Below are 26,148 nucleotides of genomic sequence, written 5' to 3'. Positions count from 1 at the left end.
ATGAATCTTTCATTTTATTGGTTGAATCGTTTGTCTGACTCGTTTATTCAATTCAAATATATAAGAAACTCATAAATTTATATAAAATTGATTTGTTCATCATTTTTGTTTCTGTGTAAAACAAAATGTTAATTTATGGCCCCAAAATGCCCTGGTACAGCCGAGAGTGGGAAGAGTTCGCTCTCCCTCTCCAAATGATCTCACATGGACACGCATATACAGCCTCTGACAGGGAAGTCCTACTCAATGCCTTCTCGTGGCATTACTGTTGGTTACGAAATTGAGAGGACGAAAAGTGGATGTCCGGCAGGAGCTTGAACCGGGTTAGTGGACACGGAAAGTTCACCTAGGGGAGTTGGAAAACCCTGATTCCAAACCAATGGTGTACATGGGCTGGCTCCAGTACCCTGGTGGAACAAATGGCGTATGAACCAATCGTTGGTCACCGGCTACCATGGGACTGCATCTCCTCACGATGCTCCACTGCCTTGTGGATCAGACCTTTAGGTCAAAGGCTCCGGTTATGGCCACCTAAGAAAACTACTTGCTTCGGTTTGGGCACTTGAGCATTATCACAGCCCTCACACAAATCAAGTGAAATTTGTGTGGCGCATATGTATCTGGTGCTTGCTTGTACCAATATTTATGTGTTCAAATGAAGAAAATGAAACTTCTACCACAAAAGTCTGTCTTCTAGTGAAAAGCCATTACCAGTGAAATTCAGTTGTTGTTGGGTGTGAGAAAGGTAGCCACCGAAAATAATGAAAGATGGTCAGGTAGTATCTTGGATTGATTGGAATTTAACTTGCGAACCATCGAATCTCACCGTAGTGTGTTATATACTAGGGAAGAAGTAAGTACGGGTAACTCCAAGAATCTATTAATGGACTATTATTCTATGTATATTCCTATTGTATAACTATTCAGTAACTAGATTATCTATATCTATATTCATCTTATTACAAGCTTCAATTTGACCTATTGATTATTATTATTATTATAAGATTTACTGTTCCTAAATTATACTCAGTTTATTGATTATCGTCTCCCACGCTCACAGCCACATTTGGCTTGATTTTGTACAAATATTATTTTCTATTTTATGGTGTGATGTGGTCTGTCTGTCTGATATATAAACAGAGTATGTTTAAAATAAACGATTCGCACAGATTCGCATAACAGAAGCTGCTATTGGTGTTCTGGACTCAAGTGGACGGGCTAGGCGGATTTAGGACCAATAAGGACGCGAGATTACTCATATTGATTGGACGTCCCTGATTATCACCGTGTTAAGGTCGGAGAAGTCGCATTTCTATTGGTGGAAAATTCACGCGAGTTACGTCCTTGTTTAAGTTGTAAGGTCATAACAAACTAACGACGACCTTGAACAAGTCATAACAATTGGCTACAACCTTGATCAAGACATAACATAGTGTTCTAAAGTTCAAGCAGTAGCGCCTTGAGACTGAATGCAGTGGGTTTGACTTCTGGTTGCGGAGTTGTGAAAACTGAATTCAATCACCAAGAGAAAATAAATCATTAGAATTTGATTAATCATGAACGTCTTGGGTATATTTGCTACAGAAAAAAACTATTGAAATAAAAATTAAGTAGTGATTATCGTTTGAGATTATAATATATTTACATTCCTTTTTATAAATCTGTTAAATGAACGCTCGATCCAGTTTCCTAGCCTCCTCGAATAATCCCAGGCTAAATCTACACATTAACCTGAACACAAGACAAAAGATACGACTTCGAGCACGTAGAAGTTTCTGGAGCCGTACTAAATTTAGTAGCAGTACAAGTAAATATCTAATCACAAACATAATACATGGATCTTGTCTTTCTAGATGTTTCAGAGAAGCTCCTATTTCACATTGATTTGATAAGGGGTTTCCAAGAGTTTCCTACTTCCAATGAAATTTTCTGATGAATACATTAGAACTCCTCAACACCTTTGGATTACAATAGTGTATGCGAATTTTTCTCGAAAATAACTCCCATATACTTCAGTCGATTAATAATATAAAAATTGCCATATATAAAATGAAAGGATCCATCTTTGCTTATAATACTTATGAATTAAGGCTATATCGATGCAATACGTACAGTATGTACATATGCCAATAAGAGACTGACCAATTCCAGTCCTAAACATCGATGGGAAGATTCAAACAAACAATAATAAGTGAATTTAAACTTCACCCCATCTCACAAGCAAGTGGCTATCAGGTCTCAGTAGCTAAGTGAATAACGTGATGGCGTCTAAAGCGAATGGTACTGGGTTCGAGTCCCAGAGTGAACATCAACTCTGAGATGTAGGTACATCCAGCTAACAAGTCCCAAATAGGACGAAGTGGCGCAAGTCCTGGATTCCACTGCTAGTCACTATCCATCTTTGCTTATACATAAATACATTAAGATTACTTAAAATTTGTAAAGTTGTATGAAATTTTGTAACAATCATATTACATTATGAATCCAAGAGTAAATTTGACCCAGTCAACTTGAACATTGAACCTATTTCTTCTAATAATAATGTATATTCTTAAAAGTACTATTTATGTATATTCTTAAAAGTACTATTTATTCGTTAAGTCATACTACTACTACTAATAATAATAATAATAATAATAATAATAATAATAATGTTAATACTTTAAACACATTCTAAAATTTTTAGTGTAACGTGATTGACTTCAACTTATTTTATTTATCATTTAAACACATAAATATTGGTACAAGGAAACACCAAATATATATGCGCCGCACAAATCTCATTTGATTTGTGTGAGGGCTGTGATACTGCCCAGGTACCCAAACTGAAACAGGTGGTTTTCTTTATGGGCCACACCCGGAGCCTTCGACCTAAAGATTTGATCCACAAGGAAGTGGAGTAACGTTAGGAGATATAGTCACATGGTAGACGGTGACCAACGATTGATCTGTACGCCGTTTGTTCCCTCAGGATCCTGGAGCCCATGTGCACCATTGGTTTGGAATGAGGGTTTTCCAACTCCTCCAAGTGGACCCATTGTGTCCACTGTACAGTTAATGTGCCGTACATTCGCTTTTCGTCCTCTCAATTTCGTAACCAACAGTAGTGCCACGAGAAGGCATTGAGTAGGACTTCGCTGTCAGAGGCTATACACGTGTGACCATATGAGAGCATTTCGAGAAGGAGAGCGAACTCTCTCCACTCTTGGCTGCATCAGGGCATTTGATTTCATTTAATCAAGTTATATGATGGTTACATCGATAGTGTATATATTCAATAAAAAATTATGAACTTATATGATATTTCAGTACAAAAATGGATTAAAACTAGAAGTAAAAATCCCTCTTTCTGTTAAGTATCAATAAACAAGTTAATCTTGATGGGATATTTTCGTATATCATAACATTAAACGATTTTAGTTAGACAATTATTGAAAATCAAGAAACAGTGAATATCTAAATTTAATCCCCAAATGCCCTGGTAAGGCCGAGGGTGTGGAGAGTCATATCTCTCTCTCCAAATGCTCTCATATTGCCACGTGCATACAGCCTCTGTCAGTGAAGTCCTACTCATTACCTGTCTCGCGGTAGGGGTGTTGTCTATGAAATTGAGAGGACAAAAAGCGAATATCCAACGCTTTAACCGGGTTGGTGGACACGAAGGACCCACCTAGGAGAGTTGGAAAACCTTGATTCCAAACCATTGATCAATTTGAAATTTTACATTACTCAAAATTGCATTGTATGGGTAGTAACGGATCCAAATTAACATGTTGACAAGAATCAGGTACATGTTAATGTGATGTAATCCAGAAGTGATTTATTAGTTTTACAATTACACTTTGACAACCAGTAGTCGCACACAATTTCGCTGGTCTACCTATCTATCTACATGTCGGTTTGTCTCTGTCCATACCTATATGTCTATAGGTTAATCTGTTCGTCAGTCTATCTGTCTATATATCCGTCTGTCAATCAATCAATCTCTGTTTAACCAACTACTTGTCTATCTAACTATATATATTAGTGAGCATTTGAATAATGATGTTAGCATCTGACCTGCTGAACAAGTTGATGGCTATACGAGTCATTAGTTCGATGGTGTTTGAAACGCAAGTTAATGAGTTGAATTTGCGGTGCAAATACGGACACTAAGAAGCAGACACATCCAGCTGACGAGTTCCGAAAAGAAGGAAACGTACATCCTAGATTCCACTGCTATACACTATCTATTTGTCCTAAATGACTAATTAATCTACTGGATTGTACTACAGGGTGACTATCTGTTTGCAAATCATAAAAAAACGGCGCCTTCATTTATCTATATGAATACAGAGTATCTGTCTTCTCAAATACTTATAAGAGCTCGAATATGTTTTTAAGAGTCTGCACATAACTCTTGGTTAGGGCTTTTGTCAAAATTAATTATTTAGTGTAACGACTAAGTGACAAAGTCAATTTGTGTTTCATATGCAAGTCACATTCATTGATTCTACCAGTGAACATAATACGGCTCAGAGGTCTTAAGTTATGCCCTTGACAATGGACCTGAAGGTCTTGCTTTGATTCACTGCCCATAGGGTTTATGGGTCCACATGATCACTGAGGTGCCCAGCACCAAGATGATACAACTGCTCAGTGCTTTCTAATTTTAACTTGGTGTCTAACTAAGTTCAGTCTGTGATGTAAATCATGTATTGACAGTATAGGGTTGTGGAAATTTTTGAGTTTGTATTGAGATCATGAACCGATCAATGTTAGACCACCATTACAAATCCGGAAGTACTGGACCATCGTTTCGTTTTAGTATTGGACTCTTCACGATTGCGCATACAAGACCGCACACAAAGTCCTCAAACCATCGACATATGATCTCATACTCAGACTCTTAACCTATAGACCACTGAGTCGGTATCTGACGATGTTAATCTATAACTTCAATCGATCCATGATCTTGATCAACCATTCATCCATTTTCTGAAGTAGATACCTTTCTCTACCCGAAACAGATTGAACTTCACTGGTCACAGTTTCTGACTAGATCTCCAGACGTTTCATCTTGAATCTATTCACCAGTTAACACATAATAACTATTGGTATGAAGTTATGGAGATTGTTGAATTTTTACTGAAACTGAAAGTTTTACATTTCAGTCTCATATTGTAAGACCATAGATATGCATTATCGAAGAGTTCTATACTGAGACAAACCGTTTAATCTATTACTTTCAAGCTCTTAATGATAGTCTAGCTCAAATCGATAATTCATAGATTCAACTGAACTAATTGTTTAAATCATTTCATGTCATATCACTATTATTCTTTTATTGCATCAATTATTATGATCAAGTTCAGTAGTCTATCGGTTAAGTACTCGCACGTGAGACTAATAAATCCTGAATTCGAATCTCGCGAGACGGGATCATGGATTCTCACTGCTGACGAGTCCCACAATAGGACAAACCAACCGTCCAGTGCTTCCAAGTTTTCCATGGTGATCTAGCTTCAATTGACTCATGATTTCAACTATATACAAGTTTAGAATATTTAAAAGCGCTATAGCTTCTTTCTTTCTCTCTCTCGCTTCAAATTATTATTTTTTTGTTTTCACCATGCAACCATCATATACTTAGAACCCACTCTGTCCTGGGCCTTCCTTTCTAGTTCTATCCATTTTTTGTTCATTCTTCTCATCTCTGTCACCATTTCTCGGCGTAATATGTTCTTTGGTCGTCCTCTTCTCCTCTGGCCTTCAGGATTCCATGTGAGGGCTTGTCTTGTAACGCAGTTGGGTGATTTCCCCAAAGCGTGCCCAATCCACTTCCAGCTCTTCTCCCTGATTTCTTCCTCCGCTGGAATCTGGTTTGTTCTCTCCCACAGTAGGTTGTTGCTGATAGTGTCTGGCCATCGGATCCGAAGTATCTTGCGTAGACAGCTGTTGATAAACACCTGTATCTTCTGGATGATGGCTTTCGTAGTTCTCCACGTCTCCACCCCATACAGTAAAACTGTCTTAACATTTATATTGGAAATTCTAATCTTGGTGTTGGTTGACAATTGTTTTGAGTTCCAGATGTTCTTCAGTTGTAAATATGCTGTTCTTGCTTTTCCGATCCTCGCTCTCATATCTGCATCAGATTCACCGTGTTCATCAATGATGCTGCCCAGATATGTAAAGGTTTCCACATCCTCCCTTAAACTTCTCCATTACCATCATATACTACTGAATGATTATTATGCACTACATTTTATTGATTAATTTTATATTGCTTCATTATTCAATCAATCAATCAATCAATCAATCAATCGATCATATGATTAGAATATACACCCAATTAATTGTGTTAACGTTTACATTATACTATAATAATAATAATATTATTATTATTATTATTATCATTATTATAACCCAATCAGATAGATAGCTTCGCACCAACAATGTATATCTATTAATGTATCCTTTTTCGGTAAACAAACACACACACACAAACAAATTCAATTTCAAATATATAAATAAAATTAGCCTAATAGTCTGTCAGTCAGTTAGTCAATCGATCGATCGATTGGTGGTGGTCAGGCCGTTGATCACGTGCATTAAATTTATTATATCATGATTAAATAAATGAATGAATCATATGACTTTATTTTTTTTTTTAATTTTAAGAGAGAATGTTTTATCCTCCACATAGATACATAGATGGATAGATAGATGGCTAGATGTATGTGATTTATGGTATAATAGAGATAGCAACTAAATTATAATAATAAATCTAAATTAAAGACATAAATAATAATAAATCAATTAATTAACTATTTGCTATTTAGTATCTGGTTTTCTTTTTTTTTTCGTTGTTGTTGTTATTGTTGTTAAGTGAACTACTTCAAATGTGAATATGTTAATGAGATAGATGTATACTTACTTACTTACTTACTTACTCCGCCTGTAACTCCTCCGGGGGCTACTGTCGGTCCCAAGCCCGGGTAAAGGAGGACGGTTGGGTATAGGGTTAACGACCCCATCTCGTAGAAAACCAACTCGCTAAAAAAACGCTAACCAGATAGATGATATACTGAATAAGAATTTAAATGTGTGTGGGGGGGGTGACGGACAATCGTTTGAATTATAGAGTATCTTGGTAAAATGTAAGAAATATAAACTTTGAAGATTTTTGGAGATTTTAATGCTTCCAGGTTTTCCATGGTGATCTAGCTTCAATTGACTCATTATTTCAACTATGAAGATACTAAAATCTCCACAAAACACCTTCTGATCTATCCTATCTCAAAATCTTAATCCTGAGATAAATCTTAACCTGGTGACATTACATTTTTATAGTTAAACTAATCAGACAGTACCTCTTGTAATTTTTGAAGGGAAATTCATGCACTCAGAGCAATTTGTTGCTGTTGTTTTAAATTTATCCCTAAAAGATACTTTTTTGCCAATTTGACAAATAGGACAATTGATCCAAACTAGTTGTAAGGATTTTTCTTATCCATTCTTCATCTTATAGATCTGGATGAACTGAAACACAAAAACAATAGGGTGTCTTATATCAAGGTATATGTGATTATCGGTATCCATTAGAACAGCACATCTAAAACTACTATAAGTCTTTTTTTAGGTCAAATTATTTATTTATTTATTTATTTAAACACAAATATTGGTACAAAGAGGCACCAGATAAATATGCGCCTCACAAATCTCATTCGATTTGTGTGAGGGCTGTGATACTGCCCAGATGCCCAAACCGGAGCAGGTGGTTTTCCTAGGGGCCACACGCGGAGCATTTGTCCTAAAGATCTAATCCACAAGACAGTGGAGCATCGTGAAGAGATGCAATCCCATGGTAGATAGTGACCAATGATTAGTTCATACGCCATTTGTTCCCTCAGGATGCTGGAGACAGCCCATGTGCATCATTGGTTTGGAATGAGTATTTTCCAACTCCCCTAGGTGGACTCTCCGTATCCACCAACCCGGTTAAAGCTCCTGCCGGACATTTGCTTTTCATCCTCTAAATTTCGTAAACAACAGTAATGCCACGAGAAGGCAGTTGTTATGACTTGTTCAAGGTCGTCGTTAATTTGTTATGACCTTACAACTTAAACAAGGACGTAACTCGCGTGAATTATCCACCAATACAATACGCCTTCTCCGACCTTAACACGGTGACAATCAAGGACGTCCAATCAATATGAGTAATCTCGCGTCCTTATTGGTCCTAAATCCGCCTAGCCCGTCCACTTGAGTCCAGAACACCAATAGCAGCTTCTGTTATGCGAATCTGTGCGAATCGTTTATTTTAAACATACTCTGTTTATATATCAGACAGACAGACCACATCACACCATAAAATAGAAAATAATATTTGTACAAAATCAAGCCAAATGTGGCTGTGAACGTGGGAGACGATAATCAATAAACTGAGTATAACATAGGAACAGTAAATCATATAATAATAATCAATGTGTCAAAATGAAGCTTATAATAAGATGAATATAGATATAGATAATCTAGTTACTGAATAGTTATACAATAGGAATATACATAGAATAATAGTCCATTAATAGATTCTTGGAGTTACCCGTACTTATGTCTTCGCTAGGATATAACAGCAGTGATTAGGACTTCCCTGGTAGAGGCTATATACGCGTAGTCATATGAGAGCATTTCGAGAGGAAAAGCGAACTCTCCCCACTCTCAGCCGTACCAGGGCATTGGGAGGACAAATTAATGCTATATGGTTTCGTATTACACGAAGCCGTTGTCCAATTTTTCCAAGTCATAGTTGATTCCTCTTATATCTGAGTTGAATATGTGAACAAGTTATCAGATTGTATTAATAACTGGGCAGTAATCTTAACTACTAATCATATTCTATCATCCAATGTGTGTAATATATCCACTAAGGTGAGTGATATGACGTTACGTTAAACTTTGATTTGATATTAGTTTATTAATTCAACCGCCAAGAGTTCATGAATTTGGAACTGTGGAGCTTCAGAATGCTGATTAGAATATTTTAAGACCTATAAGTCCCCTAATGGCCATAAAGACTCTTTCCTGTCGAATGTTAAAATGGAGAAAATCAAAGTATACACATGGATGCTATCAAATAAAGTGCATCATGATGTTGTATCATTAAACCCCACTAGAATAAACTTGATCAAAAGAATTCAGTTAGTACTTTCAACTGTAACTGTAAATTTAGTCCTACATATTTATTCAATTTCGATTGAAATATATCAGAGATTAGGACTTTTAAATGAGGTACTTGGTGACATAATTATTTTTTTTACAACACCATTTATCTCTTCAAATAATATTTAAACAATTATGACATAAACCTACGTCCAATCGTCTCTAAATTTCCAAATTTCTTAATTTAATTTGACTAATTTGTAAATCCTAGGATAGGATTGGATGAAGAATGTTGGTGGGTGGCCTATGTTCCTTCACGTGGGGTACCACTGGTATTTACGCCTGTTACCCCTCGTCGAGGAACATAGGCCGCATACCAGCATTCTCCATTCAACTCTTTCCCAAGCAATTTTTTCCAGTTCTTTCCAGTTAACATTCATCCTTTTCATATCTCCTATTTCCTGGCGTAATGTGTTCTTTGGCCTTTCTCTTTTCCAATTCCCTTCCGGATTCCATGTTAGGGATCGCCTCGTGATGCAGTTTGATGATTTCCTCAACGTATGTTCTATCCACTTCTAACGTCTTTTCCTAATTTCCTCTTCAACTGGAAGCTGGTTTGTCCTCTCCCACAGAAAGCTGTTGCTGATAGTATCCGGTCAGTGAATGTTGAGTATTTTGCGTAAACAATTGTTTATAAATACTTTTAGTTCTTCATGTTTCACCTCCGTACAATAGGACTAACTGTCTTGACGTTCGTATTGAAGATTCTCACTTTGAAATTAGTTGACAGTTGTTTTGAGTTCCATATGTTGTTCAATTGTAGAAATGCTGCCCTTGCTTTGCCAATCCTCACCTTTACATCTGCATCCGATCCTCCTTGTTTATGAATGATGCTTCTCAGGTACGTGATTGTTTCCATCTCTTCCAGAGTTTCCCCATCAAGTGTGATTGAGTTGGTGTTCTCCGTGTTGTATTTGAGGATCTTGCTTTTTCCTTTGTATATGTTGAGGCCTCCACAAGGGGTAACAGATGTAAATAAGTAAAGTAAAGTCATTTGTAAATGGTAAATTTCACTCAAAAGTTCTTATCTTCAAATGTTTTATATCTTCTATATTAATTTCAATAGAGAAAACAAACATTTTACTTCCAAAGGATCATGGAAAACAAATAGGAGATGTTAGTCAATCTTTACCACATTGTAAAATACTTCAAGAACAAAGAGATCAACGACAACCCCCACCACCACCACCACCACCACCACCACCACCTCAACAACAACAACGACAACAGAATGAATCCATCATTGAAATCAATTCAGATAAAGAATTAGAATCAATAATCAAATTAATGAATGAAACATTTCAAGATAATGATCATATAATAAAACAAACACAAACACTTTTAATACAACCATATCAACAAAGTAAAACAATAATCAATCATAAACAACAACAACAACATTATGATCACTTTTATCCAAGTAGTTATTATCATCATGAACAAGATGAACTATGGAATGATGCAATCAATAATGACTGTAATCAATCAAATATGATAGAAGTTAACTTCGAAGAAGAAGAAAAAGAAGAAGACTTATTAAATGACTTATTTTTCATAAAGTAATTAACCATTTCATTAAGGAAATCTGAATACGAATAACAAAGATGATGTAATCGGAAGATTGTAATATTAGATTACGTAATAAAATCCTTTCGCTGAACTTTGTGTTTTTAATTTTAATGTTTAAATGGGAATTTTATGTCAGTCAGTCAGCTGCAACGTAGGATCAGGCACATTTATGCATCGGTCCAAGTTGCCATATCTCACTCATTAGCACAACAAGATGAACACCGGATTCATAGAAGTAGTTAATTTAGTGGTGGTAGTGTATAAAAGAAAAGTTGTATATAAAGATATAGTATAGGAAGGAAGACAGTTATGAAGCAATTTTAATCTCAAGGTTTAAGGGAAGATAAAGAGTGTATACACCTACGCCATTGTGATCGATTCTGAGCCATGTCATCTAGAGTCTCCAGCCACTGGTTATGATAGTCACGAGGACCCCAACCAAGTAGTCTGCATCTACCAACATGGCTCAGACTAGAAGTTAGTGACTGATACCACATTTTGGTTTGGCCTCCCCTAACTCTCTTCCAACCATCTCCTACATTAGTCAGCATAGCGCGTCGTGGTAATCAGTGTTCAAGCATACGTAACACGTGGCCTAACCATCTCAGTCGATGGAGATTCATAACCTCATCAACTGATTTACCATCATTTTCTAATGCCCTGCGTCTAGCTTTATTAGTACTTACCTGGTGATCCCAGCAGATGCGAGCAATATTTCTAAGGCACCTGTGGTCAAATACTAGTAACTTTCGAGTATCTTCTACTCTTAATGGCCACGTTTCACAGTCGTGAAGTAGAACAGAGCGAACTCCTGCACAGTATACTCGTCCCTTAATTGATAGACGGATATCTCGTCTTCGCCATAGGTGACGTAAGTTGGCAAAAGCCAAACGAGCTTTTTGAATCCGTGCTGAGATTTCGTCAGACACCAACCCATTAGGGCTGATCAGACTTCCAAGATAAGAGAGTTTTATGTCAATTAACCATTTATAAATATGAGTCAATTGAAGCTAAACCACCAAGGAAAACCTGGAAGCACTGGACGGCCGTTTCGTCCTATCATGGGACTCCTCATAAACATAGACACCATCGGATGCCGGCTCAGTGGTCTATCAATTAAGTGCTCTGCTGCGAGACTGATAGATCCTGAGTTCGAATCTCATGAGGCGAGACCATGGATGCGCATTGCTGAGGAGTCCCACAACAGGACGAAACGGCAACTTTGAATGGGAATAATCTACGTGTACATGTTTATCGTTTAGTTAGCTATTTCCCTTTTTATTATATAAAATTAATCATTCTTTTTGTTTTCAATATTCATGGAATAAAAAGAAAAAAAAATGATTATGATAATTTTTTTTGTTACGTCCTTGAATCTGTCTACCCACTTTCGTGCCAAGGATAACTTGTCTAAATGTAGATTAAGAACTTGACACGATAGGTTGACTGGCTTAACCTTGAGGCTTGTATGCGTCGTGAGTTCGAAGTAGGGGTAGAAAGACGCAAACAATTTTATCATCTGATTAACTGACAAGCATGTACGCGCGCGAGAGAGAGAAGACAAGTCAATTGGAACACGTTTTATTTCCAATTCCGACCTGGTTTCTGCTTCAGATTAGCGAAAAACGATACATGAAAAATATAGACGATTAACCACACTACAACGTACAATAATTAGGAAAGTACAATTACGTCCATAACTGGGGGAATAGAGTCGAAACTAGAGTACAAAAGGTTACGTCTAAATTACAATAGCTTTGGAATAGAAAAGGTTATGGCAGTTAATCATACATCAAACGAAAGCTTATACTCTGTAGAATAGATTAGAGACAAAAGTAAATGTTACTGTATTACAAGCTTTGAATTAAGTGAAATAACGTCTCCAAAAATAGCTTCCCTAGTTTTTCAAGGCTTCTTGTTTCGCTATTCACATCATTTTTCCATTCGATTTGTGAACTGTAAACCAAAGTATATATACAATTAAAATGTGGTAAGAAAGTAAGAATCTATGACCAGTGGAGTTCAATCTGTTTCGGGTAGAGACAAGTATCTACTTCAAACAATGGATGAATGGTTGATCAAGATCATGGGTCGATTGAAGTTATACATTAACATCGTCGGATACCGACTCAGTGGTCTAGAGATTAGGAGTCTGAGTGTGAGATCAAATGTCGATGATTTAATAACCTCGTGTGCGGTCTTGTGTGCGCACTGGTGAAGAATCCCATACTAGAATGAAACGTCTGTTGTATTGATGCAGATATGGTTGATTTTGTTCTGTGTATTGTGATCCGGTGTAATCCATTTGGCTTTGTGTATGCGTTTTTGTGGGAATTTGGTGTCGCCTATGACAAGCTTATTGAAAGCATATGGGTTTGCAAATCTCTTACCATTTTTCGTTCCTTTCTCCCAGTCCATGTCGTCCCATGATATCTTCATATCCCGTGTTGTCCATTGCAACCTTGGCATTTAAATCTCCTATCAGAATGGTCAGGTCCTTTGTTAGGCAATTCTCAACGATTGACTGCAGCCTATCATAGAATTTATCTTTAAAGTCTTCATTGTAATCGTTGGTAGGCGTATAGCATTGGATGACGTTCATGGTAATGCCCTCTTTCTTCGTTTTGAAGGAGGCTTTGATGATCCTTGATCCATGAGATTCCCATCTTGTAAGTGTATTTTGTGCTTTTTTGTACATCATTAGAGCAACTCCTTGTGTATGTAAAGCATTTTCTTCTTTATGGTGGGAGTATAACAGCAGCTTCCCTGAAGCTAGTCTTTGTTGTCCAACCTTCATCCAATGTGTTTCACTGATTGCAACCACCTCCAGGTTGTACTTCCTCATTTCTGCACCAATCTGCAAGACTCTCCCAGTCTCCCACATTGTACGAACGTTCCATATTAAACGTTGTTTATATTAAATTGTTAATTAGTTGAGAAGAGAAAAAAGCCAATCAAGATGGTTGATAAATCGAATAATCTATCAACTCTAAGCTAATAAGCTTTGTGATAATCTGATATTCATTTTGTTGGGGTGAAATTCAATGATCAATCAGCGGGAGGTAAATGAAAAGAATCTAATACATCATGTTTAATTTTGAACGTCAATTGAACTTAATACTCTACAACTTTACTAATAATATGACTCCATTTAGTGATTTCCAATATAAAGATTCTTAAGAAATATCAAGACTAGTGCTTGTAAAACGTCAGGTTACTAAGGAAAACTAACTGTCAAGCATAAAATGATCGTGAACAACTGGGAAGATTAACAAGGTATCTCATATGGAGTGATATATTTGTTGTAATACTTGTTAGAATCAGGAATGAGGTTGGAATACTCCTCATCAGTGTGCATGCACGATCTCGCCTCGCCTCATGCTTTCAACTATGAAAATACTGAAATCTCGACAAAACCCCTTCTGATAATAATAATCATATTCTCACTAGTGACTGACTTCAAGAGGTACTTCCTGGAGTTCTAGTGAGAAGCAGTGACCAGTGGAGTTCAAACCACGTCTGTTGTGAGATAGGAACTCACTGAAGACAATTGATGAACGGTTACTCAGATTTCGTGGATTGGTTGAAGTTATACATCAACACCATCGGATGCCGGCTCAGTGGTCTATCGGTTAAGTGCTCTGGCGCGAGACTGATAGGTTCTGGGTTTGAATCTCGCAAGGCAGGATTGTGGATGCGCACTGCTGAGGAGTTCCACAATAGAACGGAACGGCCGTCCAGTGCTTCAAGGTTTTCCATGGTGGTCTAGCTTCAACTGACTAGTGAGTAATGTAATGGATAAACTAACCTTAAATTCTAATTGTCAACATCGTTCTTAAGCCACACTTTAACGATTAGGAACTTGAAAATGTTCAATAACCCTGTAGAGACAATATATGTATATCATTCATGGACTGTTTAATTTTATATTATCATTTATTAATTTATAATTACACCTTCCTGATGGGCTAAAACAAATTAGAACCTCAAGGTGATCCAGTAATATACTTTAACTTTACCTCCTATTCAAATAATAATAATGTTTTTGTAAGGATGGCTGGTTGGTTAACTCAAGGAAGCCTCAAGAAGCTCAGAAAGAGCCGAAGACATTCCATCCAATCACCACTAGGGCAACATTCTAGAACGTCGACGTGTACCTTCCCTATTGGATGAATAAGAATGACCCCCTATGTGCCTGTTGGCTGTCCGAAATGATGATTTACTTTCAGCCAAAAAAAACTACAAATATATGAGGTTTTTGGTACTATATTTGACACTGTTTGGGGAGTAAAATTCCTACTTACTTGTCTTCTGTCTTCTCTCTTGCGACGTCGCGGGTTCGATCGTTCACGTAGTCTAGTAGTACGCGGCATAGCAAGAATCAAAGCTTTAATCACTTAACTGTCATTTATTTACTAACGCATTCTACAAAAAATATGTGGAGTCCCTGTGTATTTCTTTTTTTTTGTTTTATTTTTGAATGTTTAACTTCTCCCGGGTATACATTAACCAATTTCATCACTATAGTAACACATTTTGACATTTGAAATATTCATAAAAAAGGAGCATTTAAGTTTATTTTACCAAATCCACTAATTTTTTTATTCCATGATTTCCTGAAAGATTTATGCTTTAGTAGGCAACATTTTAATCAATAGTAATTTATTAAAATTTATCTAGTATTATACCTGGTTAGCGTTTGTCAAGCGAGTTAGTTGCCTATGCAAAATATTTCAGATCCGTTGGCCAGACACTATCAGCAATAAGCTACTGTGGGACAGAACAAACCAGAGGAGGAAGAAATCAGGAAGAAGAGCTGGAAGTGGATAGGACACACATTGAGGAAATCACCCAACTGCATCATAAGACAAGTCCTTACATGGAATCCTGATGACCAAAGGTAAAGAGGAAGATCAAAAAACACATTAAGCCGAGAAATAGAGACAAACATGAGAAGAATGAAAAACAATTGGATAGAACTAGAAAGGAAGTCCCAGGACAGAGTGGGGTTGGAGAATGCTGGTCAGCGGACTATGCTCCACTGGGAGCAACAGGCGTAAGTAACGTAAGTAAGTATCCGATATTATATTGAAAAGTTGTCACTTGAAATAAATAACTCATCAAATTAAAATAAATTTAAGCAGTATAAATAATTAAAACTAAAGTTGATCGGATCATGTTAGTGTTAGCTATTTCAATTAATGTTAGTTTTTGATCGACACCTAACTGTGTAATTGTATTCAAGAAAATCTAGTATTTGTAATGTGGATATGTGAGGTTAGGAATATTTGTTTTCGATATGAACAGAGAAACAAGAAGCCTTAACAAACTATGGAAGCTATTTTTGGGGACGTTATTTCATTTCATTCAAAGCTTGTGAAACACTAGCATTTACTTTTGTCCCTAGTCTATTCTACAGATCATAAGCTTTCGTTTGATGTATGATTCACTGCCATAGCATTTTCTGTTCCAAGACTATTGTCATTTAGAAGTAATCTTATGTACTCTAGTTTCTACTTTAATTCACCAGTTTTGGACGTAATTGTACTTTCCTAATTACTGATGGGTTGTGGTCTGGTTAGTCATCTATTTATTCATTTATCGTTTTGCTTTAATCTAAAGGGGAAACCAGATCGGAAATTGGAATAAAACGAGTAGTGTTCCAATTGACTTGTCTTCTCTCTCTCGTACTTGTCAGTCAATCAAGTGATGGTCTTTCCACTCCAAGTAGTTGGTCTCACTTCGAACTCACACATAGTAGCTTCAAGGTTAAGCCAGTCAGCCTATTTTCACGTCAAGATCGTAATCTAGATTTAGACAAGTTGTCCTCTACATGGAAGTGGGTAGACAGATCAAGGACGTAACTGTTTGTTAGGAGTGTGAACAGGATTAATTGTGTGTATGTTTCAATAAATGGTTCATGTTGGATGGATCGTTGGGCCTTTCTTTCTGTTAAACCTAGTAGAGTTTAGAAAAACCTGAAAGGCTTCAGTCACTCACCTTGCTTTATAATTGCAAAATCCTTGTCGAATTATTTTGATACTACTGATTTGATGGCTTTAAAAAAAGCATGTACTGTGATTACTGATTTGATTAGTACATTTCCTATATCTACAAGGTTATTTCGAGGTTGTTGTTTCTTCCAAGTGTAGCTTAGATATTCTTTTGACACGAGTTGTGATTTCAAGAGAGGATTCTCCAAGATAGAATGCATCACAATCTAAGCATCCTAGTCTATCGAAATGATAGGAATCTTATCTTTTCAAACAGTGTTTATTGTTCGTTCATGGTAATCTTTAATTCTGTGATTTAAGGATTTCTTTCTAATAGTTCTTCTGTTGTTCCATGACGTTATACTAGAAATACAGTACCAACTCATGATACTTCATTCAACACAAGAATATTTCGTTTTAATATATTTTTAGTAATCTTCATGGAAAAGTTAATAATTTGTAGAATGTTGATTATATTTCTAAGTTCATTTTGTTTCTTTTCATCTGGATCAGAAAGGGGTTTTGTGAAGATTTCAGTATTTTCATACTTGAAATGATGAGTCAATTGAAGCTAGATCACCGTGGAAAACCTGAACGGCTGTTTCGTCCTATTGTGGGTCTTCTCAGCAGTGCGCACCCACGATCTCGCCTCGCTAGATTCGAATCCAAGACCTACCAGTCTTGCGCCAGAGCACTTAACCGTTAAACCACTGAGCCGGCATCCAACAGTGTTCATTTGGTGTAATGATCTTTTATGCTTGTTTGAATATATTTTGCATCAAAGCAATTTTAAGATTAAGTGGATGGGATTTTACAAATATATATCATATCTATCATTAACAATCTAGCCAGTGCTGAATTTATTTGAAATTATCAAACCAGACCATCGTAGTGACACTTTTACTCGTTCGATTACTGACTTTATAAATTGATAATTCAACTTGCATTCTATTAATTACTTACTACCTTACGCCTGTTACTGCTCGTGGAACATAAGCCGTCGACTACGATTCTCCAACTAACTCAGTCTTGGGCTCTCCTTTCCAGTTGTTTTCGCTTGAAAGTTATTAGTGTAAAAGATTATGACATGTATGACAACATAGTGAAATTACTTTTAAGAGATGCCATTGTTATAACTCTCGAATTTTCTTCGTTTGCACGAATGAGACGTTAATTTACCTTAGACAAATATAAACTTTAACTTGGAATATCATGTTATGAGATCACACTAAACTAAATGAAGCTAATGTATTAGTTAAAGTGTAAGAGTAACTATTCACAATAATAATATCACAGGAACTAGGGATATTAAAACTTCCTTTGCTTAGGCGTGTTCAGTCAGTCAGTCAGCGACAACGTAGGACCAGGCACATATATGCATCCGTCCAAGTTGCCATACCTCGTTAGCACAACAAGATCAACACCGGATTCATAGAAGTAGTTAATTTAGTGGTGGTAGTATATAAAGAAAGGTTGTATATAAGGATATAGTATAGGAAGGAAGACAGTTATGAAGCAATTTTAATTTCAAGGTTTAAGGGAAGATAAAGAGTGTATACACCGACGCCATTGTGATCGATTCTGAGCCATGTCATCTAGAGTCTCCAGCCACTGGTTATGATAGTCACGAGGACCCCAACCAAGTAGTCTGCATCTACCAACATGGCTCAGACTAGAAGTTAGCGACATTGTGGACTGATGCCATGTTTTGGTTTGGCCGCGCCTAACTCTCTTCCAACCATCCCCTACACTAGTCAGCATAGCGCGTCGTGGTAATCACTGTTCAGGCATATGTAACACGTGGCCTAACCATCTCAGTCGATGAAGATTCATAACCTCATCAACTGATTTACCATCATTCTCAAATACCCTGCGTCTAACCTCACTATTTCTTACCCGGTTATCCCAGCAGATGCGAGCAATATTTCTAAGGCACCTGTGGTCAAATACTAGTAACTTTCGAGTATCTTCTACTCTTAATGGCCACGTTTCACAGTCGTGAAGTAGAACAGAGCGAACTCCTGCACAGTATACTCGTCCCTTAATTGATAGACGGATATCTCGTCTTCGCCATAGGTGACGTAAGTTGGCAAAAGCCAAACGAGCTTTCTGAATCCGTGCTGAGATTTCGTCAGACACCAACCCATTGGGACTGATCAGACTTCCAAGATAAGTGAAGTTGTCGACGCGTTCGACTACTTCACTCCCTATCCTTAGTTCAGGTGTTGAGGCAGGCCAGGCCTGGAGTAACAATTTACATTTGGATGGGGAGAAACGCATCCCAAACATCCTGGCATTATTACTCAGTTCTAACAGAAGACTCTGCATTTTGTCAGCGTCTTCACCAAACAGGACTATGTCATCTGCGTATTCTAAGTCGATAAGTGAACCTCCTGGTAGAAGATCAATTCCTGAAAATTCAGTCGAAGACAGTGTTATTTCCAGCAACAGGTCTATAAAAATTAAGGTAAACAAAAATGGGGATAGTGGACAGCCTTGATGGACACCACTTGAGGTTGTAAAATTATATGACAGTTCGCCATAAGCTCTCACTCGACTTGTAGTGTTCTAGTAAAGAGCCTTCACAAGGTTTATGTACTTCTCAGGTACACCTTTTAATGACAGACACTGCCACAGAACCTCTCGGTCTACAGAGTCAAATGCTGCTTTCAAGTCAAGAAAAACTATCATTGTCGGACGCCGATAAGCATGTCTGTGCTCTAAAACTTGACGAATGGTGAATATGTGGTCGATGCAGCCACGACCAGGTCTGAAGCCAGCCTGATTTTCTCGTGTTTGCAGTTCACGAGTCTGAGTTAGGCGCCCGATAATTATTGAGGCTGGTATTTTAGATGCTATGTTAGTCAGACTAATCCCTCTATGGTTATCACAGGATGATTTTGGCCCCTTCTTATATATTGGGACAATCAGAGATTGTGACCAGTCAGATGGGATTACGTCCGTCTCCCAGATTTTAGCCAGAATATTAGTCAACCTAATCGCTAAAATCGGACCACCATATTTAAAGACCTCTGGAGCCAATCCATCTGGACCAGCTGCTCTTCCTCGTTTCAGATTACTTATAGCCTTTTGAACTTCAAGTAGGGTCGGGGGGCCTACTTCAATATTCCATTCAGGTTTTCTGGGAATAGTGGGTAGCTGCAGAGTAGCTGAAGGCCAGCCAAACTGCTCCTTAAAGTGTTCCGCCCATCGTTCTAAACGTTTCGGTTGAGAGCAGATAAGGGTTCCGTCTTTTTTCCGAGATTGTCTCACTTACACTTGACTTCTTAATTCCGGTTTCTTTTATTAGTCTGAATAGTTGCCTGGTGTTGCCTACAGCCGCTGCCTTTCCCATCTCTTTTGCTTTCGTTGCCCACCACTGCTCACGATCGTTCCTTAGACTTTTAGTTAACCTAGATCTAATTTGTTTACGCTCCTCGTCGTGTTCAGAGCCTGATGGGATGATTTTACGAGAATCCCTCAGTGAAATAGACTTAGAAGAAATCCACTGGTTTTTTGGAGCCTTATGGTTTAAATAACGAATAGATGTTACTGCTGTTTCCACAGCTGTTCGTGCGTCTTTCCAAGCAACATCTGGGTCAGTCTCGTTTACAGAACTGCCTAGATGTAAACTCAGTTGTTTCTGGAATTCGCATTTGGCTTTCTCGTCCTCCAGTTCAATCCTAATGAATCTTCTTAGTGTACTTTTCCTGCGTCCATTGAGGCGCAGACAAATGTGCGCTCGTATCAAAGCGTGATCAGAGTCTAGACAAGTATTCCAATACGAGCGACAATTTTCTATCGAGCCTCTCCAACGATGACTGATGACAATATGGTCTATTTGAGTCCATCGTTGGTTTGGTGAAGGTGCTCGCCATGTTAGACGATGTCTTTCCTTATGCTTAAAATTAGTGCTTGCTAAAAATAAACGATTGTCTGAGCATAGTTGCAACAGACGATCACCATTATGGGTTCGTTGAGCCGGAATACTAAAGCACCCACCTAAATGTCTTTCTGTTTGATTTAAGCTGCCTAACTGGGCATTAAAGTCACCCGCTACGACTACTATGTCTGAGCGCTTAGCTTTCTGAAGAAGCTCAGAGAGTTTTCTGTAAAAGTCATCTTTCACTTCATCATGGCTGCAGTCAGTGGGAGCGTAGGCAGAAACGACGAAAAGGCAACGACGTGTGTCCCTATCCTTCCGAGTTCTTACGGGGCCATTTAGCCGGACAGCACACAGGCGACTGTTAACGGGGATCCATTCTAGTAGTGCATGTTCTGCCCTTGTACTTAGTGCTATGCCTACACCTGCAAGTCCAGATACACGGAAGGTGTATTTCGTTGGCTCTCCATTTTGGCGAGGTGAGGTCAAGTGAATGACCACACTAGGATCCTGTATGCGTGTTTCGGAGACACAGCATACATCAATCGTACGAGATTCTAGGATTTTAGCTAAGGAGGCCTGTTGACCGATTTGACTTGAAGTACGTACCTTGAAGGCTCCAATGTGTAGTTTGGAGCGAGGTTTTGGTAGACCTGGGACAGCGTTTCGCGCACTAGAATCGTTGGCCATGGTGACACTTGAGGAGGAAACCGGAAGAGGAAGTTTAGTGTTGAAAGTCAAGGTAGAAGGAATAGTAGGAATTGAAGAGGGAGATTCATTATAAATACAGTGTTCTTGAGTGCTGTTAGAGGTATGAGGGCAGTTATCACTTCCCGGTTGCCCACACCCTGAAAGGGTTCTTCTAGAGGTACCTGAAAAGGAAATTGGGTTAGAACTGGTCCTAATGACCTGAGAGCGTGACCGCAGTGCTCAAGGGACAACTGCTTGAGGTCGGTCACACACGACCTTTTTGTGAGTAATCTTCTTGTTAGCTCCGTACTTGTTGGGACCTTACCGCCAGAGACGTATATCCGTGGGATAGGGCGAGGTGTGCATTTTTAGGGTCAACCTTTTCTAACTCCACCCCTCCTTGTGGGAAGACAGCGTCGCTGTAATGCTGATTGTCTGAAGGAAACACCTTACAGCCGTCACACCTCTATACAGTCAGCAGTACGACTTCGCCTTGAGTTTGCTGCTTTTAATCTTACCGCTCTTCAACTGACCTGCCTGGCATGGTAGGACCTTGAGGAACGATTGTTCCAGCCAGTATAGCTCGATTGAATCATCACGATAGGCAAGCCCGACCACCACGTCAAGGTAGCAGCAACGGTCGGGTGTGTTATTGGGATAGTGACTTCATTCCGTACGTTTATCGTGTTTTGTAATTCCCATTTTCTTCGATAAACTTAAGTTATGCTAACAATCATGATGTTTTGAAAGAATATACGATTTATTTCTATTGTTTGTTTGAATCTTTCCATCGATGTTTAGGGCTGTGATTGACCAGTCTCTTAAAGTTCCAGAGCGGATGTCAACTCAGGAATGTGACAGCTACGCAGCTGACGAATCCTAAGTAAGACTCCTCTACTATCCACCACCTATTTCCGCTTATAATATATGACTAAATTATGATGGGCCAACATTATTCTAAGCACATGTTTTATCTTCCCTTGTAGCTATCTCGAAACAAAGAACTTAACGTTTTTCAATAGAATCTGAGTTTCTTTTAATTGTAAGCACATAATCACTGAGGTGATAAATTTATTTATTTAAACACATAAATATTAGTACAAGGAAGCACCAGATATATATGCGCCACACAAATCTCATTTGATTTGCGTTAGGACTGTAATACTGCCCAGATGCCCAAACTGAAGCAAGTGGTTTTCTTAGGGGGCCACACCCTCAGCCTTTGACCTAAACGTCTGATCCACAAGGCAGTGGAGCAACGTGAGGAGATGCAGTCTCATGGTAGCCGGTGACCAATGATTAGTTCATACGCCATTTGTTCATTCACGATCCTGGAGCCAGCCCATGTGCACCATTGGTTTCGAATCAGGGTTTTCCAACTCCCGTAGATGAACTTTGCGTATCTACCAACGTAGTTAAAGCGCCGAGCATTCGCTTTTCGCCCTCTCAATTTTGTAAACAAAACCCCCGTCACGAGAAGGCAGTAAGACTTTCCTGGCAGAAGCTATATACGCGTGACTATGTGAGAGCATTTCAAGAGAGAGAGCGGACTCTCCTCACTCTCGGCCGTACCAGGGCATTTAGGAGTGATAAATTAGAGATCTTATTCATTTTATGAAAGAACTAAACTCCTATTGATAAGTCCAAAAGATTGCGTAATCTTGGATACTATTAAAACAAAGATAATTAGCGGTTTGTCTGGCTGTAGGTATCATTACCAAGGTTTAACTTGATCATTTTTGAATCATAGAAGTAGCTTACACTGTAGTCACGAAACATCAGAAAATCTAAGTTTTTTTATTCTACTCATTGGGATATTTATTTGTTTAGAACTGCAAAATTCATTTTAAAAAAACAAAAAAAAAGGAAACTGTAATCTTAAAGAGAAAATGTGCTCAACTATAATCAATGAAAACATGTTTGTTTGTTTGTTGTTGTGTAACCGAGAAAAGTGACACTCATCAAACCAGTACACATTATTTCCTATATCTAATAGTTTTGAAAAAAAAAATCTGTTCAGAACAGTAACGTTTTGATGTTGTACTAGAACTAAAAGTGTAGGTATGACCATCGTTTTTTTCTCTTCTTTCCCTTTTTTGCCAAATACAAACATGTTGTAAATCAATGAAAGATATGAGAGGAGACATAGAGAGAAGATACGTACTTCTCCCCCCCTCGCCGCCGCCTGATGAGAATGAACGTATTGACATCCAAATAAAGAAAAAAACAATTCACAAGGGTATTGCATTGTTCCTCATATATTCTCTCCTACGAATTTATATATATATATATGTATATGTATAGGAAAGATACTAGCAAATGATGACCATCGAACAACAAACACATATTATACCCAAGAAAGCGAAAATAATTAAAAAAAAACAAACATGAAACAGTTTAGGTAGCTCTTTTCAACGAACTAGTACTTGTAGTAGTACTTGGCCCATACACACACATATACATAGTGCTATATATATATATATATATATATATATATATATATATATATATATACTATGATGATGAATCAACAATGAAAAGACAAACAAAAACTGAAATATGAAAGTTTATTCACACTTTAGTTGTTAATGAGATGGAGCTAAAATCAGTTTTCTTTCTTCTTTTTCACTTGGAAACAAATCAACAAAAAAAACTACATTCAATTGATCAACTTGAAAACTAATGAAAACATGGAATAAAACAACAACAGCCACAGCAACAACAACAGAACAACAACAATATGATCATCTCTGAAAGAATCAAAACATCCAGAAGAAATACAACAATAGATGAATATGCAAAAAATTACACTAACCCAGCTGTATTGATGTAGCTCAAACGAAAAAAAATACAATATATATATATATATATATTCATGAGTCTTCTATATTTGAGTGACGGTTGAATCTTTGATGAACAACTGATTCCTATATATTAATATGCAAGAGTACTGGTTCTTTCAAATGTGTAATCCCTCTTTTTAATGCCTAAAAAAAAAATTTTTGGCATTTACATTAAGAAACAAGCAAATTGAGAAGAAAAGACGTCAGAAACACAAGAGGAAATTGTTATTTTGCATAGCAACTAGGAAAAAAAATTTACTTTTTGACTCAGAAAGCACAACAGACAATATCATCAATAGATACTGGGGCAATGAAAACATAACAATTTAGCATATAATCAAAAGTAACACAAATTTTACTGGTAAGGGTGCGGGGGGAGGTTGGTTGGATAAAGAATCCTAATCTGTGCAGCAACAACAACAATAACAACAAAAAAAGAACAATCATATTAAAAGTGATGAAATTACCTAGTGTGTAGAAGAGGAGAACAAAATGTAATACAATCTTATGATAGATAGTTAAAAGATGAATCAACACTAGTTTGTTATTGGTGGGATAGATGTGTGTCATTATGAAAGACATGGAAAAGTAAACTACATAATCATAAATTACAAATGATAAACTTTAAAAAAGCAAAAAGAGAGGACAAACAAACAGGCGCAATATAATGAATAGATGAATGATAAGAATCAAGTATTATTATTATTAGATGAAAAACTGATGTGAGCAGACGGAAGTAAACAATACATAGTGGCGGTAGTAGTCGTCGTAGCAGTGACGACGATCATATGACACAACATAGATATGTACTTCTAGATGAATTCCCCCTTCATGTATGAATATATATATGGATGTGGGTTGTGTTAAACATCAGAAAAGTTACATAAACCAGGTTGTATTCTTCTTGGTAACTGAATATTAAATGACGACAGTCATTGAGAGTGATTTTCCACCGTCTAGTTTTTAACGATTTCTACTTCAATCAAAGCAGCATCACTATCACAGATAAACACAATGATGAAGAAGAAAAAAAGAAAGAATATACGAGAAATAATCTCTCTCTAAATAAAAACAAAACGAAAGAATAACCGCCAGTGAGAATAATGATCATATTAATGATAGTAGTGGCAGTCAAAACACTTTGTACGCAAAAAGAAAAAGAAGATGAGAAATCACCAGGTGAAGAAAAAGAAAACGGTTAAACAAAAAAAACCCAACTTTATTTTTGCCCTAAACACACACACACACACACGTGGTGTGTCGATGTATACGATGTATCATATATATATGCATTGTGCAAAAAGAACAAGAAACAATAAACGATCAAATGATCAACAAGAAAAACGCACGGAAACAAAAAAAAGTGAGAAAAATATATCGACCATAAAAATATACTGAATCCTAAAACAAAGAATAAATTTCATCCTAATGAATAAATAAGTGGATCGGTCTTGTTCTCCTTCTCTTTACTTTCTATCTATCTCCTATTGAGGAATTGACAAGAAAATTGGGAATAAGCATTGAGAAAGTCAAATATTATAGCTGTTATTATCATCGGCTTAATGATGAAGGTAGTGTACATATTATTAAGATAAATGATGATTGGATTAACAACAAGAAAGGTAAACAAATAATATAAGAGAAGTGAAGTGAAGTCATATAACAAAACATAAGTATGAAAAGAGACACAGAAATGATTCGATCTTTTTTATTATCATTAAAATGTTAATGTGGATGAATGGCCGCAAAAGAAGAAGCTCCTTGTTCAACTACAACTATAACTATAACACAATTAAAAAAAATACGTACTACCATTTTTTTTTTCATCTTATCAATAAACTATATAGTTGTAATAGAAAAGGAATGTAATAAGCTTCATTATGTTGACATTTTGGAAATAAACGGTACTTGACACAATGTATTTTCTTTCTTTTTTCTGTCCATTCAATGAATGAAGATCAATGTC

The 26,148-nt window shown here is 37.2% G+C and overlaps 2 protein-coding genes and 1 non-coding gene across 3 annotated transcripts in view; 2 read left to right on the top strand and 1 right to left on the bottom strand.

Moving 5' to 3' along the window:
- Positions 1-15,453, top strand: part of Smp_170520 (hypothetical protein) — a gene marked incomplete at both ends in the record, with an annotated part of 47,256 nt that extends 31,803 nt beyond the window's left edge. Inside the window, 2 exons of the mRNA XM_018791599.1 lie at positions 10,463-10,704; positions 15,397-15,453. Coding sequence (XP_018647314.1) covers positions 10,463-10,704; positions 15,397-15,453 — 299 coding nt within the window. The remainder of the gene's footprint in view (positions 1-10,462; positions 10,705-15,396) is intronic.
- Smp_tRNA_01469_Pseudo_CTA.1.1 lies at positions 2,237-2,308 on the top strand. Its single transcript has one exon. It is a non-coding gene (tRNA).
- An 8,813-nt stretch (positions 15,454-24,266) lies between the features above and the next one.
- Positions 24,267-26,148, bottom strand: part of Smp_170530 (upstream transcription factor 1, usf1, putative) — a gene marked incomplete at its 3' end in the record, with an annotated part of 39,796 nt that continues 37,914 nt past the window's right edge. The window contains exon 9 of the mRNA XM_018791587.1: positions 24,267-24,326. Coding sequence (XP_018647313.1) covers positions 24,267-24,326 — 60 coding nt within the window. The remainder of the gene's footprint in view (positions 24,327-26,148) is intronic.

This window comes from Schistosoma mansoni (genome assembly GCF_000237925.1).
Source record: "Schistosoma mansoni, WGS project CABG00000000 data, supercontig 0228, strain Puerto Rico, whole genome shotgun sequence".
Taxonomy (NCBI): Eukaryota; Metazoa; Platyhelminthes; class Trematoda; order Strigeidida; family Schistosomatidae; genus Schistosoma; species Schistosoma mansoni.
Note: the sequence above shows the minus strand (reverse complement) of the source record. Positions and strands in the feature narration are given on the sequence as shown.